The following is a 17375-nucleotide window of genomic DNA, read 5'->3' on the forward strand; positions in this document are numbered from 1 at the left end:
CAACCTGATGGGATCTAGGCAGTTGAAAATTCAAGTCTTAAACAAGTATAATCCCTCACTACGTAGTACTCCCTAATTTTCTTCTCTTTTTAAGAAAAAGTAGTTGGCCAGTGCTGACCTATTATATTTTCCAGTGGGAACTTTACACAGAGCATCCATGTCCATGCTACATTGCTCCCTTCCTCACATGTTAGAGGAACTGCAAATTCCACTCTCTGAGCTCCAGAAGAATAAAAATCTTTGAAGACATCTTAGAAAAAAATTTTTTTAATTCATTCATGATGGGTAATCATTGAAGATTCTGTTCTCCATTAAATCTTGAAACCAGCGGAGGCAGACCCACTGAGCCCCTTTATGTATAAAAATATTTAACTAGATGCTTTCTTAGGCAGGATTTACATAGATTAGGGAACTATCAAATCATTCCTTTCAATCTTCATAGCAATCGTGAGTGTTAAATATTTCTATTCTGATTTTGTAAATAAACAAATTTAAGGCTCAAAGAGTCTGAGTAGTTTGTTCAAGATCAGAGAAATAGTAAAGTCAGAGTCAAATTCAAGACCATTTGGTTTAAAGGTTGTACACATGGTACACTGCAAAAAACAAAACAAAACAAAACGGATCTAGGACTTCCTGCTAATGTTCTGCTTTTAGATTTTTGCCCAATAAGATATTTTTCAGCCAGTATTCACTACATTTATATTTAATTAGGACCTGTCCACTATCTATTAAATATGATCTTAAAATATTCTTGACCCCAATAACACTAATCATTCTGTCTCTCTGGGTAATTTTCAAGGTCTTTTCCTAGTCAGAATTCTGGTCCTAAGGTTCATCCTTATTTAATTTTACTCTCTCCAAATGCAGACATGAATCATCAATTTTCCATCTTAGTGTCCATAAGAGATATTTAATTTCTATAAATACATCTTGAACGAGGCATACAAACAGCATGATTAAGCAAAACATGTTCACTGCCAAGAGTCAAAAAGATCTAGATTCAAATTCTGGCTTGGCACTTCTTAGCCTCAAAACTTGGCAAGTTGCTTATATTCATTAAACCTCTGTTTCCTCATAGAAGGAATAATGTTACTACCCACCTTTCTAGGATTTTTTTTTTATTATGAAATAAAGTAACATTTGTAAAGATCCTAACAAGTACATAGTCAAGTTAAACACTCAGTAATTAGCAGATGTTGCTAATAGTATTATTACTAGTATTGTTAGGTTTAAAATATATGAACATTTATGAATAGTCTGGAACAGTTAGTAGACAGTATTGGACACAAATAGAGTTTGAACTATATAACTCAAGGAAACAGGCTTTGCATTTAAATCTTAAACTGCTTCTGATAAAGTAGCAGCAGTGGTAAGGCTGCCCTTTCTCTTTCTGATATACAAAAATCACAAGTATCTGCCCCCTTCACCCCATTATTTTTATTTTGATATTGACTATTCTGACCTGATGCTAGCAGATTTTGCTTTTAAGTCATTCCATCTTTGGTTCATATCATCCAGTCGATGTTGAAGCATAGTAGCCTCTTCAGAATTTCCCAAAGCTTTTACCATCTTCTGCCTGTTTCCGTCAATGCTTTTAAATATGTCATTGTGGGCATCAATTTCTGCCTGGATGTCCTAAACAGAAAAAAAAGCAAATAGATAATGCAGATGTTAGGAATCAGTAATAGGTATTGGGATTTCTGCATAGAACTTTATAGCTTTATATTAACGGAAGAGTTGCTCTCAAGCAAAACAGTTCATTTCACCTTAAATTATAAGAAATTCAAGTGCTTCCAAAATTCTTATTATTCTGAAAATAATAGTCTTTAAATCTTCAGTACTTCCAGCTTTGTTCTTTTTGCTTAGGATTGTCTTGGCTATACAGACTCTTTTCTGGTTCCATATGAAATTTAAAGTCGTTTTCTCCAGTTCTGTGAAGAAAGTCAATGGTAGCTTGATGGGAAGAGCACTGAATCTACCAATTACTCTGGGCAGCAAAAGAAACTATCATCAGAGTGAACACACAACCTACAGAATGGGAGAAAATTTCTGCAATGTATCCATCTGACAAAGGGCTAATATCAAGAATCTACAAGGAACTTAAACACATTTACAAGAAAAACGCAAACAACCCCACCAAAAAGTGGGCAAAGGGTTCAAAGAGACACTTCTCAAAAGAAGACATTTATGTGGCCAAGAAACATATGAAAAAGAGCTCATCATCACTGATCATTAGAGAAATGCAAATCAAAACCACAATGAGATACCATTTCCTGCCAGTTAGAATGGCAAACACTAAAAACCCTGGAAACAACAGGTGCTGGCGAGGACGTGGAGAAATAGGAACGCTTTTACACTGCTGGTGGGACTATAAATTAGTGCAACCATTGTGGAAGACAGTGTGGCAATTCCTCAAGGATATAGAACCAAAAATACCATTTGATCCAGAATCCCATTACTGGGTATATATCCAAAGGATTATAAATCATTCTACTATAAAGACAAATGCACATGTATGTTTATTGCAGCACTATTTACAATAACAAAGACTTGAAACCAACCCAAATGCCCATCAATGATAGACTGGATAAAGAAAATGTGGCACATATATACCATGGAACACTATCCAGCCATAATAAAGGATGAGTTCATGTCCTTTGCAGGGACATGGATGAAGCTGGAAACCATCATTCTCAGCAAACTATCACAAAGACAGAAAACCAAACACTGCATGTTCTCGCTCATAGGTGGGAATTGAACAATGAGATCACTTGGACACAGGGTGGGGACCATCACATACCGAGGCCTGTCGGGGGGTAGGGGGCTAGGGGAGGGATAGCATTAGGAGAAATACCTAATGTAGATGATGGGTTGATGGGTGCAGCAAACCACCAGGGCATGTGTATACTTATGTAACAAACCTGCACGTTCTGCACATGTATCCCTGAACTTAAAGTAAAATTAAAAAAAAAAAAAAAAAATTTTTAACTTGTCAGCAAAAATACTTCCAAAAGCATAGAATAACTGATATAGTTAGGCTTATGCACACACAAAAACAGAGAAAGAGGGGAGAGGAAAATTTTGACAAGATCTAGCCTTTATGCACATATTGAAGTGATGTTATTTGATTTAAAATGGTTCTTAAATTTATCAACCTAATTATTTTATTATTGATATGAAAGATCATTCTTGGGAATAAGCACAAAAACATATATTTGGCATGTAAATAACAATCTAATTCTTCTATAACAGAAAAATTTCTGGCTAAGTATAAAGAAAATACAAAGAAAGTCAGTCTCTCTAACTTTACTTGCCCTTAATCTATTTTGATAACTAAATATAAAAGAAAATATTATCCCACCGATTTATCCAAAACAATTGCATTCATTATCTGGGAATTTCAATAATTTATTTATATCCAATATTAAATTAAAAAGCCAAAAAAAAGAGTTTATCTTTATAAAATAAATTTGGAGGCAGTTTATCTTTATAAAATAAATGTGGAGGAGTCTAAGTATAATTAGAATTATTCTAAAATTTTTTTAAATTGGTTCAGATTTTGGGGAAACATTTGGCAATCTATATCAAAAGCCACAGACTTAAAATTCTTTTGAGGAAAATGGCAGATAGGAGACAGGTCTAATGCACTGCTCCTGCTTAGATGGACAGAACAGCATCTGGAGACTCACATTGTGAACTTTCGTTCCAAGAACCACCGCAGGAACACAACAAGAAAACCAAAAGAATTCACAGACCCTTTTAAAGAAGGAACTTGCCACTGCAAATGCCACAAGACAGCATAAGCTCTTGGGAGTTTTACAGCCTCACCCATCACCTGAGATAACCTGAGTACTCATCCTGGCCAACATAGGGCAATATTATACCATCCTACTACTAGTGCAGCTGGCACTGTCCTGACAGCACCACCTCCTGGTTAGAGGCCAACCAACTCAAGTCATGACAGCAACTCATAACAGAACAACCCTGCTCCAAAGAAGGAGAAAACAACAGCTAATTCCACTGCTTACCAAACATCAGCTTAACCATAAGTTCTGAGTCTGTTCACATGACAACTTCACTGCTAGCATAACTGGCATTTGAGGAAACCAGAGCACTAAACAAAACTACAACCAAGGATTCCCACAGAGCCCACTTCACTCCCCTGCAGCCTCCACTGGAGCAGGTGCTACTATCCATGGCTGGGAGACCTGAGGACAGATCACATCACAGGACTCTTTGCAGACATTCCCTAGGACCAGATTGGAGCCCGGTAGCCCTGCTGGGTGTCTAGACGCAGAAAAGCACAACAATCACTGCAGTCTGATTCTCAGGAATTCCCATCCCTAGGGGAAGAGGGAGACCCCTACATCAAGTGATCATCTTACGGGGCAAAAGAATCCAAACAGCAGCCCGTGAGTTCCAGATCTATTCAAATGAGAAGGAACTAAAAAAGCAGTTCTGGTAATACGACAAAATAAAGTTCTATAACAACCCCAAAAGATCACATTACCTTTCCAGCAATGGATCTAGCCCAAACCAACAAGAAATATCTGAATTGCCAGATAAATAATTCAGAAGGTTGATTATTAAGCTACTCAAGGAGGCACCAGAGAAAGGTAAAAACCAACTTAAAGAAATTTCAAAAATGGCTAAGTGTGGTGGCTCATGCCTGTAATCCCAGTACTTTGAGAGGCTAAGGCAGGAGGGTCACTTGAACTCAGGAGTTTGAGACCTGCCTGGGCAACATGCCAAAACCCCATCTTTACCCAAAATACAAAAAAAAGAATTAGCTGGAAATGGTGGAATGCACCTGTGGTCCCAGTTACTTGGGAGACTGAGTAAAGAATTAGAAAAGATATTCCATGCAAACGGAAACCAAAAGCAAGCAGGAGTAGCTATTCTTATATCAGACAAAACAGACTTTAAAGCAAAAACTAAAAAGACAATAAAGGATATTATATAATGATAAAAGGATTAGTCCATGCACCTAACACAGGAGCTCCCAAATTTATAAAATAATTACTACTAGACCTAAGAAATGGGACAGATGGCAACACAAAAATTAGATGGGACTTCAATACTCCACTGACAGTACTAGAGGGGTCATCAAGACAGAAAGTCAACAAAGAAACGATGAACTTAACCTATATCCTAGAACAAATGGACTTAACAGATGTTTACAGAACAGTCTATCCAACAACTGCAGAATATATATTCTTTTTTTTTTTTTTTTTTTTTTTTGAGATGGAGTCTCGCTCTGTCACCCAAGCTGGAATGCACTGGCCAGATCTCAGCTCACTGCAAGCTCCGCCTCCTGGGTTTATGCCATTCTCCTGCCTCAGCCTCCCGAGTAGCTGGGACTACAGGCGCCCGCCACCTCGCCTGGCTAGTTTTTTGTATTTTTTGGTAGAGACGGGGTTTCACCATGTTAGCCAGGATGGTCTCGATCTGCTGACCTTGTGATCCGCCCGTCTCGGCCTCCCAAAGTGCTGGGATTACAGGCTTGAGCCACCGCGCCCGGCCCAGAATATATATTCTTTTCATCAGCACATGGAACGTTCTTCAAGATAGACCATATGATAGGCCATAAAACAATCCTCAATAAATTTAAGAAAATCAAAACTATATCAAGTACTCTCTCAGAAGACCACAGTGGAATAAAATTGCAAATTAATTCCAAAAGGAGCCTTCAAAAGTATCCAAATACACGGAAATTAAATAATCTGCTCCTGAATGATCTTTCAGTTAACAAAGATATCAAGATGGAAATTAAAAAATTCTTTGAACTGAACAATAATAGTGACACAACCTATCAAAACCTCTGGGATATAACAAAAGCAGTGCTAAGAGGAAAGTACGTAGCATTAAATGTCTACACCAAAAAGTCTGAACAAGCACAAACAGACAATCTAAGGTCACACCTCAAGGAACTAGAGAGACAAGAACAAGCCAAACCCAAACCCAGCAGAAGAAAAGAAATAACAAAGATCAGAGCAGGACTAAATGAAAGTGAAACAAACAAACAAAAAACACAAAAAGTAAGTGAAACAAAGAGCTGGTTCTTTGAAATGATAAATAAAACTGATAGACCATTAACATGATTAACCAAGAAAAGAAGAGAGAGGATATAAATGAGCTCAGTTAGAAATGAAATGAGTGATACTACAACTGATACTACAGAAATATAAAAGATGATTCAAGGCTACCATGAACAATGTGAACGCCTTTACACACATAAGCTGGAAAACATAGAGGAGATGGATAAATTCTTGGAAATATGCAACCCTTCTAAATTAAACAAGGAAGAAAGAGACACTTGGAATAGACCAGTAACAAGCAGCAAGATTGAAATGATAGTTAAAAAGCTACCAAAAAAAAAAAAAAAAGTCCAGGACCAGATGGATTCACAGCCGAATTCTACCAGACATTCAAAGAAGAACTGGTACCAATTCTATTGACTCTATTCCACAAGACAGAGAACGAGGGAATCTTCCGTAAATCGTTCCACGAAGCCAGTATCAACCTGATACCAAAACCAGAAAGAGACATAACAAAAAAGAAAACTACAGACCAATATCACTGATAAACACAGATGCAAAAATCCTCAAAAACATACTAGCTAACTGAAGCAAACAGCATATCAAAAAGATAATCCACCATGATCCAATGGGTTTCATACCAGGGATGCAGGGATGGTTTAACATACGCAAGTCAATAAATGTGATACAACACATAATAGAATTAAAAACAAAAAATCACATGATCATCTCAATCGCCACAGAAAAAGCAACTGACAAAATACAGCATCCCTTTATGATTAAAACCTTCAGCAAAATTGGCATAGATGAGACATTCCTTAAGGTAATAAAAGCCATCTATGATGAATTCACAGCCAACATTATACTCAATGGGGAAAAGTTAAAAGCATTCCCTCTGAGAAGTGGAACAAGACAAGGATGTCCACTTTCATCACTTCTATTCAACATAGTACTGGAAGTCCTAGACAGTGCAATCATACAAGACAAAGAAATAAAGGGCATCCAAACCTGTAAAAAGGAAGTCAAACGGTCATTGTTAGCTGATGACCTGATTATATACCTAAAAAACCCTAAAGACTCAACCAAAAAGCTCCCAGATCTGATAAATAAATTGAGTAAAGTTTCAGGACACAAAATGAATGTGCACAAATCAGTAGCACAGCTATATACCAACAGTGACCAAGCTGAGAACAAATCAAGAACTCAACCCCTTTTAAAATAGCTGTAAAAAATAAATAAATAAATAAAATACATAGGATTATACCTAACCAAGGAGGTAAAAGATCTCTACAAGGAAAACTATAAAATGCTGCTGAAAGACACAAAACCACAGACAACACAAACAAATGGAAGCACATCCCATGCTCATGTATGAGTAGAATCAATATTGTGAAAATGACCGTACTCTCAAAAACAATCTATAAATTCTAATGATTCCCATCAAAATACTATCATCATTCTTCATAGAACTAGAAGAAAAAAAAAAAAAAAACTCTAAAATTCATATGGAAGCAAAAAGAACCCGACATAGCCAAAGCAAGACTAAACAAAAGGGAAAAATCTGGAGGCATCCCATTATCTGACTTCAAACTATACTACACGGCTATAGTTACCAAAAGAGCATGGTAGTGGTATAAAAACAGACACATAGACTAATGGATCAGATTAGAGAGCCCAGAAATAAACCCAAATACATACAGATAACTGATTTTCGACAAAGCAAACACAAGCAAAAAGTGGGGAAAGTTACTCTATTCAACAAATGGTGCTGGGATAATTGGTAAGCCACATGTAGAAGAATGAAATTGGATCCTCATCTCTCACCTTATACAAAAATCAACTCAAGATGGATCAAAGACTTAAATCTAAGATCTGAAACCATAAAAATTCTAGAAGATAACATCAGAAAAACTCTTCTAGACATTGGCTTAGGCAAAGACTTCATGACCAAGAACCCAAAAGCAAATGCAACAAAAACAATTATAAATAGATGGGACTTAATTAAACAAAAAAGCTCCTGCACAGCAAAATAAACAATGAGCAGAGGAAATGGACAGCCCATAGAGTCACAGAGTGGGAGAAAATATTCACAAACTATGCATCCAGCAAAGGACTAATATCTAAAATCTACACGGAACTAAAACAAATCAGCAAGGAAAAAAAATTAAATAAAATAATCCCATCAAAAACTGGGTTAAGGACATGAATAGACCAAAAGAAGATATACAAATGGCCAATAAACACATGAAAAAATGCTGTACATCACTAATTATCAGGGAAATGCAAATCAAAACCACAATGTGATACCCCTTACTCCTGCAAGAATGGCCATAATTTAAAAATAAAAAAAATTAGATGTTGGTGTGGATGTGTTAAAAAGGGAAGTTTTACACTGCTCATGGGAGTATAAACTAGTACAACCATTATGAAAAACAGCATGGAGAGTCCTTAAAGAACTAAAAGCGGAACTACCATTTGATCCATCAATTCCACACTTGGGTATCTTCCCAGAGGAAAATAAGTCATTATATGAAAAAGACATTTGCACAGGAATGTTTATAGCAGCACCATTTGTGATTGCAAAAATACGCAACCAGCACAAATGCCCATCAGTCAACAAGTGGGTAAAGAAAATGTGATTATACACACACACACACACACACACACACACATACACACACACACACCATGGAATACTACTCAGGCATAAAAAGGAACGAAATAATGGCATTCACAGAAACCTGGATGGAGTTGGAGACCATTATTCTAAGTGAAGTCAGTCAGGAATGGAAAATCAAATATCATACATTCTCAATTATAAGGGGGAGCTAAGCTATGAAGACAGAAAGTCATAAGAATGGTATAATGGACTCTGGGAGCTCCAGGGGGAGGGTGGGAGGTGGGATGAGGGATAAAAGACTATACATTAGGTTCAGTGTTCACTGCTTGGGTGATGGGTGCACCAAAATCTCAGAAATCATCACTAAAGAATTTATGCATGTAACCAAACATCACCTGCTCCCCCCAAAACTACTGCAATTTTAAAAAGTCATAAAAATGTTGAAATTATCTAACTTAAGAAGATTTATGTATAAAAATGTTTTAACACACTGATTGTTTTTAGAGAAAAAGAGTGGAAGCTATCATAATATATTAGTGGTGATACCATATTTTTAAAAACAGGATATAAAACTATATATCATAATAATTTCATTTTTAAAAGTATGTATTTAACTGGCATATGCATTTGTGTATAATTGTAAACATACACAATAGGACTATAGAACAAAAATAGTGTAATCTCCATAGAAGAGGATTACAGGTAAGTTTAGTTTTCTTCTCTATACTTCTCTGAGTTTTCAAAAAGTTCTACACAAAGTTTCTTTTTATAATTAGATAAATCTAACAAATTTAAGATATGGAGTGCCTATCCAATTTTCTTACTACTCTTCCCTTATAAAACTGTCAGCATAACTATCTATATTAGTTCAGCAATTATCTTTTCCTCCTGAATTTAATGGAAGCAACCTAGTTGTAGCTAAATCTGGTGTGACAGCCATTAATGTACCATAAGTAAGTGTGAATCTACAAATAGAAAAACAGGCACCAGAGGCGGCTATGAAGATGTGGTGTAAGTTTCCATGGCTTTCAGTGGTAATGAACAGTAAAACAGCTCACTGGAGAAGTAAAAAACTTTCATTTCAGGCAGTGAATCTGAACTAGTAAAGGAGAGCAAACTCCTAAACACTGTAGTTCTAGTCCTTCTACTCTCAAGCTTTTCTTTATAAGACTCTGCTATAGTCTGAATATTTGTGTCCTCGCAAAATTCTGTTTTTTGAACCCCTAACCCTGACAATGATGGTATTAGGAGGTGGGGCCTTTGGGAAGTGATAAGGTCATGCTCTCATGAATGAGATTACTACCCCTATGAAGGAAGCCCCCGAGAGCTGCCCTGCCCTTGCCATCATGTGAAGACCCACCTAGAAGGTGACACCTATGAACCAGAAAGCAGATCCTCACTAGAATATCAAATCTGCCAGTGCCTTGATCTTGGACTTCCCAGTTCCCAGACCCAAGAGAAATACATTTCTGTGGTTTACAAGCTACACAGTCTATGGCATTTTGTTATAGCAGCCCAAACTGATTAAGACGGCTTCACTCATCGTAAGATTCTCTTGTTACAAATAAATACATAGGGTAAAAATTTACATAGTAATACTTTAAATACTCAGAGTGTTTTTCTTCATTTAAAACTCACTCCTGAGATCCTGAGCAAGATGGCCGAATAGGAAGAGCTCCAGCCTCCAGCTCCCAGCACGAGCGACAGAGAAGGCAGGTGATTTCTGCATTTTCAACTGAGGTACTGGGTTCATCTCACTGGGGAGTGCCGGACAATCGGTGCTGGTCAGTTGGTGCAGCCCAACCAGCGACAGCTGAAGCAGGGCGAGGCATTGCCTCACCTGGGAAGTGCAAGGGGGAAGGAAATCCCTTTTCCTAGCCAGGGGAAACTGAGACACACAACACCTGGAAAATCGGGTAACTCCCACCCTAATACTGCACTTTACCAAAGGTCTTAGCAAATGGCACACCAGGTGATTATATCCTACACCTGGCTTGGAGGGTCCCTCACCCACGGAGCCTCCCTCATTGCTAGCACAGCAGTCTGAGATCTAACTGCAAGGCAGCAGAGAGGCTGGGGGAGGGGCACCCACCATTGCTGAGGCTTAAGTAGGTAAACAAAGCTGCTGGGAAGCTCGAACTGGGTGGAGCCCACCACACCCCAAGAAGGCCTGTCTGCCTCTGTAGACTCTACCTCTGGGGACAGGGCATAGCTAAACAAAAAGCAGCAGAAACCTCTACAGATGTAAATGACACTGTCTGACAGCTTTGAAGAGAGAGGTGGGTTTCCCAGCACGGAGGTTGAGATCTGAGAATGGACAGACTGCCTGCTCAAGTGGGTCCCTGACCCTTGAGTAACCTAACTGGGAGACATACCACCCCTAACACCTCACATGGCTGGGCACACCTCTGAAACAAAGTTTCCAGAGCAAGAATCAGACAGCAACACTCGCTGTTCAGCAATAATCTATCTTCTGCAACCTCTGCTGCTGATATCCAGGCAAACAGGGTCTGGAGTGGACCTCAAGCAAACTCCAACAGACTTGCAGCTGAGGGTCCTGACTGTTAGAAGGAAAACTAACAAACAGAAAGGACACCCACACCAAAACCCCATCAGTACGTCACCATCATCAAAGACCAAAGGCAGATAAAACCACAAAGATGGGGAAAAAGCAGGGCAGAAAAGCTGGAAATTCAAAAAATCAGAGTGCATCTCCCCCTCCAAAGGAATGCAGCTCATCGCCAACAAAGGATCAAAGCTGGATGGAGAATGACTTTGACGAGTTGAGAGAAGAAGGCTTAGGTCGATCAAACTTTTCAGAGATAAAGGAAGAACTCTGTACCCAGCATAAAGAAACTAAAAATCATGAAAAAAGAATGGAAGAATGGATAACTAGAATAATCAATGCAGAGAAGGCCATAAACGAACTGATAGAGATAAAAACCATGACATGAGAATTAGGTGACAAATGCACAAGCTTCAGTAACCAACTCGATCAACTGGAAGAAAGAGTATCAATGATTGAAGATCAAATGAATGAAATGAAGTGAGAAGAGAAATCTAGAGAAAAAAGAGGAAAAAGAAATGAACAAAGCCTCCAAGAAATATGGGATTATGTGAAAAGACCAAATCTACATCTGATTGCTGTGCCTGAAAGTGAGGGGGAAAATGGAACCAAGTTGGAAAACACTCTTCAGGATATCATCCAGGAGAACTTCCCCAACCTAGTAAGGCAGGCCAACATTCTAATTCAGGAAATACAAAGAATGCCACAAAGATACTCCTCAAGAAGAGCAACTCCAAGACACATAATTGTCAGAGTCACCAAAGTTGAAATGAAGGAAAAAATGTTAAGGGCAGCCAGAGAGAAAGGTCGGGTTACCCACAAAGGGAAGCCCATCAGACTAACAGCAGATCTCTCAGCAGAAACTCTACAAGCAGAAGAGAGTGGGGGCCAATATTCAGCATTCTTAAAGAAAAGAATTTTCAACCCAGAATTTCATATCCAGCCAAACTAAATTTCATAAATGAAGGAGAAATAAAATCCTTTACAAACAAGCAAATGCTTAGAGATTTTGTCACCACCAGGCCTGCCCTACAAGAGACCCTGAAGTAAGCACTAAACATGGAAAGGAACAACTGGTACCAGCCATTGCAAAAACATGCCAAAATGTAAAGAGTATAGATGCTAGGAAAAACTGCATCAACTAACGAGCAAAATAACCAGCTAATATCACAATGACAGGATCAAGTTCACACATAACAATATTAACCTTAAATGTAAATGGACTAAATGATCCAATTAAAAGATACAGACTGGCAAATTGGATAAAGAGTCAAGACCCATCAGTGTGCTGTATTCAGGAGACCCATCTCACATTCAGAGACACACATAGGCTCAAAACAAAGGGATGCAGGAAGATCTACCAAGCAAATGGAGAATAAAAAAAAGCAGGGGTTGCAATCCTAGTCTCTGATAAAACAGACTTTAAACCATCAAAGATCAAAAGAGACAAAGAAGATCATTACATAATGGTAAAGGGATCAATTCAACAGGAAGAGCTAACTATCCCAAATATATATGCACCCAATATAGGAGCACCCAGATTCATAAAGCAAGTCCTTAGAGACTTACAAAGAGACTTAGACTCCCATACAATAATAATGGGAGACTTCAACACCCCACGGTCAACATTAGACAGATCAGCGAGACACAAAGTTAACAAGGATATCCAGGAATTGAACTCAACTCTGCACCAAAAGGACCTAATAGACATCTACAGAACTCTCCACCCCAAATCAACAGAATATACATTCTTCTCAGTACCACATTGCACTTATTTGAAAATTGACCACATCGTTGGAAGTAAAGCACTCCTCAGCAAATGTAAAAGAACAGAAATTATAACAAACTATCTCTCAGACCACAGTAGCAATCAAACTAGAACTCAGGACTAAGAAACTCAAACAAAACCACTCAACTACATGGAAACTGAACAACCCGCTGCTGAATGACTACTGGGTACATAACGAAATGAAGGCAGACATAAAGATGTTCTTTGAAACCAATGAGAACAAATACACAACATATCAGAATCTCTGGGACACATTCAAAGCAGTGTGTAGAGGGAAATTTATAGCACTAAATGCCCACAAGAGACAGCTGGAAAGATCTAAAATTGACACCCTAACAACACAATTAAAAGAACTAGAGAAGCAAGAGCAAACACATTCAAAAGCTAGCAGAAGGCAAGAAATAACTAAAATCAGAGCAGAACTGAAGGAGATAGAGACACAACAAACCCTCCAAAAAATCAATGAATCCAGGAGCTGGTTTTTTGAAAAGATCAACAAAATTGATAAACCACTAGCAAGACTAATAAAGAAGAAAAGAGAGAAGAATCAAATACATGTAATAAAAAATGATAAAGAGGATATCACCACCGACCCCACAGAAATACAAACTACCATCAGAGAATACAATAAACACCTCTACGCAAATAAATTTGAAAACCTAGAAGAAACGGATAATTTCCTGGACACTTACACTCTCCCAAGACTAAACCAGGAAGAAGTTGAATCCCTGAATAGACCAATAGCAGGCTCTTAAATTGAGGCAATAATTTATAGCCTACCAACCAAAAAAGTCCAGGACCAGACAGATTCACGGCCGAATTCTAAGGAGGAGCTGGTACTACTCCTTCTGAAACTCTTCCAATCAATAGAAATAGAGAGCCAAATCATGAATGAACTCCCATTCACAATAGTTTCAAAGAGAACAAAATACCTAGGAATCCAACTTAAAAGGGATGTAAAGGACCTCTTCAGGGGGAACTACAAACCACTGCTCAGTGAAATAAAAGAGGACACAAACAAATGGAAGAACATACCATGCTCATGGATAGGAAGAATCAATATTGTGAAAGTGGCTATACTGCTCAAGGTAATTTATCGATTGAATGCCCTCCCTATCAAGCTACCAATGACTTTCTTCACAGAATTGGAAAAAAACTGCTTTAAAGTTCATATGGAACCAAAAAAGAGCCCGCATTGCCAAGACAATCCTAAGTCAAAAGGACAAAGCTGGAGGCATCACGCTACCTGACTTCAAACTATACTACAAGGCTACAGTAACCAAAACAGCATGGTACTGGTACCAAAACAGAGATATAGACCAATGGAACAGAACAGAGCCCTCAGAAATAATACCACACATCTACAGCCATCTGATCTTTGACAAACCTGACAAAAACAAGAAATGGGGAAAGGATTCCCTATTTAATAAATGGTGCTGGGGAAATTGGCTAGCCGTAAGTAGAAAGCTGAAACTGGATCATTTCCTTACTCCTTATATGAAAATTAATTCAGATGGATTAGAGACTTAACTGTTAGACGTAATACCATAAAACTCTAGAAGAAAACCTAGGTAATACCATTCAGGACATAGGCATGGGCAAGGACTTCATGTCTAAAACACCAAAAGCAAAGTCAACAAAAGCCAAAATTGACAAATGGGATCTAATTTAACTAAACAACTTCTGCACAGCAAAAGAAACTACCATCAGAGTGAACAGGCAACCTACAGAATGGGAGAACATTTTTGCAATCTACTCATCTGACAAAAGGGCTAATATCCAGAACCTACAAAGAACTCAAACAAATTTACAAGAAAAAACACACAACCCCATCAAAAAGTGGGGAAAGGATATGAACAGACATTTCTCAAAAGAAGACATTCATACAGCCAACAGTCACATGAAAAAATGCTCATCATCACTCGCCATCAGAGAAATGCAAATCAAAACCACAATGAGATACTATCTCACACCAGTTAGAATGGCAACCATTGAAAAGTCAGGAAACAACAGGTGCTGGAGAGGATGTGGAGAAATAGGAACACTTTTACACTGTTGGTGGAATTGTAAACTGGTTCAACCATTGTGGAAAACAGTATGGCGATTCCTCAAGGATCTAGAACTAGAAATACCATAAGACCCAGCCATCCCCATTACCGGGGAGGGGGGAGGGGGGAGGGATGGCATTGGGAGTTATACCTGATGTAAATGACGAGTTGATGGGTGCTGACGAGTTGATGGGTGTAGCACACCAACATGGCACATGTATACATATGTAACAAACCTGCATGTTGTACACATGCACCCTAGAACTTAAAATATAATAATAAAAAAAAAAAGGTGAAGAAAGAGAAAAAAATAATAATAAAATAAAACTCACTCCTAGTAAGCACACCCACACATTCTACCAAGAATCCAGGCTTAGGCACCAGTATCTAAGTGATTATTTTTCAATCACCCATAGACCTCCAGTAACCAGAAACACCCATGGAAGGGCCTTTTGCACCTCACTACTCCCAATCAGCATGTTAGGAAGACATCACTTACATAAGGTGAATGGGCAGCACTGACCTAGTATTATTTCTGATGGGATCTGAGATGTCTAACATGACACTAATAGGGTTAGATTTGGAGACTGGGTGAGATGAACACAAAGTTTAATAGACAGCTCCTGCAAGATTTATGGTCCAAATTTGCAAACCCATTGATCTCTGAGGTTATCTGACCCAAATGACAAAACCAAATCCGGTCCAATGCAAAGTGTGGTTTGCAGTTTGCAGAATTAGGCCTAACCGCTGAAGAAAAACTCGGAGATTGTTGAATCTTTTGCATTTCACTCGCAGTTCTATCCCACAGCAGTGCAGAACAGATGTGAATAGGGCAGCTGGGAAACAGAGCCAGATAACGATTCAAGGTTCTCAGGCTGTGCAACACCATGTATAGAAAATTGCAGTCTCATTATAATCATAGTTTGAGATGTGCCAAATAGAAATTCTCAGTGAAAAAAAGGAAAAGGGAAGTTCTGCTGAAAAGTTCTTTGGTGTCATCTCCTGATACAACTGTTCTACCTCTGTGTCCTGAAGTGCATTTGAAGACATCTAAAGAGACATATTTAAAGGTTTGCAGATAGTGTTTTGCAATGGTTTTATGCATCTGGTATATATCCGTATGGTAGCCATCTTTCTCAAGAAGCTCAATGATACAACGAGCAAGGCACCTCTTCGCTCTCTATCGCCAAGGAGAACCTGGCTTCAAATTTCCTGTTTAAGTTCCTATACATCATTATCGATGAACCACACCTAAAAGCACAAGACAACTTCAAACCACAACATCCTGATGTAGTCTGACCTATTTGAATCCTTTCATATTGAAGAGAAGAAAAAAGTAAAAGGCCAGGGCAGTGGCTCATGCCTGGAATACTGCGGGTCACCTGAGGTCAGGAGTTCCAGATCAGCCTAGCCAACAGGATGAAAACCCCATCTCTAATAAAAATAGAAAAAAAATAGCTGGGTATGGCGGTGCACGACTGTAATCCCAGCTACTCGGGAGGCTGAGGCAGGGAATCACTTGAGCCCTGGAGGCACAGGCTGCAGTAAGCTGGGATCATGCCACTGCACTCCAGCCTGGGTGACAAAGGGGGATTTTTTCTAAAAAAAAAAAGAAGAAAGAAGGAAGAAGGAAGAAGGAAGAAGGAGGAAGAAGAAGAAGAAGAAGAAGAAGAAGAAGAGAAGAAGAAGAAGAAGAAGAAGAAGAAGAAGAAGAAGAAGAAGAAGAAGAAGAAGAAGAAGAAGAAGAAGAAGAAGAAGAAGAGGAGGAGGAGGAGGAGGAGGAGGAGGAGGAGGAGGAGGAGGAGGAGGAGGAGGAGGAGGAGGAGGAGGAAGAGGAGGAGGAGGAGGAGGAGGAAGAGGAAGAAATGCATTAAGATGCATACTTTTCTAAGTTTCACAAGAGCATACACAACATCAGGACATTTGGGTGGCAAGAACATAAAGCAAATTTGCTTTCTCACATCAGATCAGGTGACGTGTTTTCCAACCCAGCCACCATGAAGAATGGGAATGAAACATGACTACATAGCTGGCCCAACCAAGGATGATAAGCAGTTCCACAAAGGTTTCCTTAACTGTGCTACCAGTGGTCATATGTTCATGTTAGAATATAATTTTCAGAATGTGGAAAACCCTTCCACACACGATTATCATCAAAAGTTGGGAAGAAAATCAACCACAAGTGATCAAAGAAAATAAAATCCCATACATTATTTTGTTTTATTTGACATTTGGTGGCATATTAACTTTGCCAAACATACTGGAGCTCCTCAAAACAGAAAATCATCTTAATATTTCTTCTATATCCTCGCAG

The 17375-nt window shown here is 38.6% G+C and overlaps 1 protein-coding gene across 1 annotated transcript in view; it reads right to left on the bottom strand.

The window, feature by feature from the left end:
* UTRN (utrophin) overlaps positions 1-17375 on the bottom strand; it is a 603735-nt gene that overhangs the window by 184524 nt on the left and 401836 nt on the right. The window contains 1 exon segment of the mRNA XM_030928184.1: positions 1463-1635. Within this exon segment, the coding sequence (XP_030784044.1) occupies positions 1463-1635 (173 nt within the window).

This window comes from Rhinopithecus roxellana, chromosome 4, assembly GCF_007565055.1.
Source record: "Rhinopithecus roxellana isolate Shanxi Qingling chromosome 4, ASM756505v1, whole genome shotgun sequence".
NCBI classification, from domain to species: domain Eukaryota; kingdom Metazoa; phylum Chordata; class Mammalia; order Primates; family Cercopithecidae; genus Rhinopithecus; species Rhinopithecus roxellana.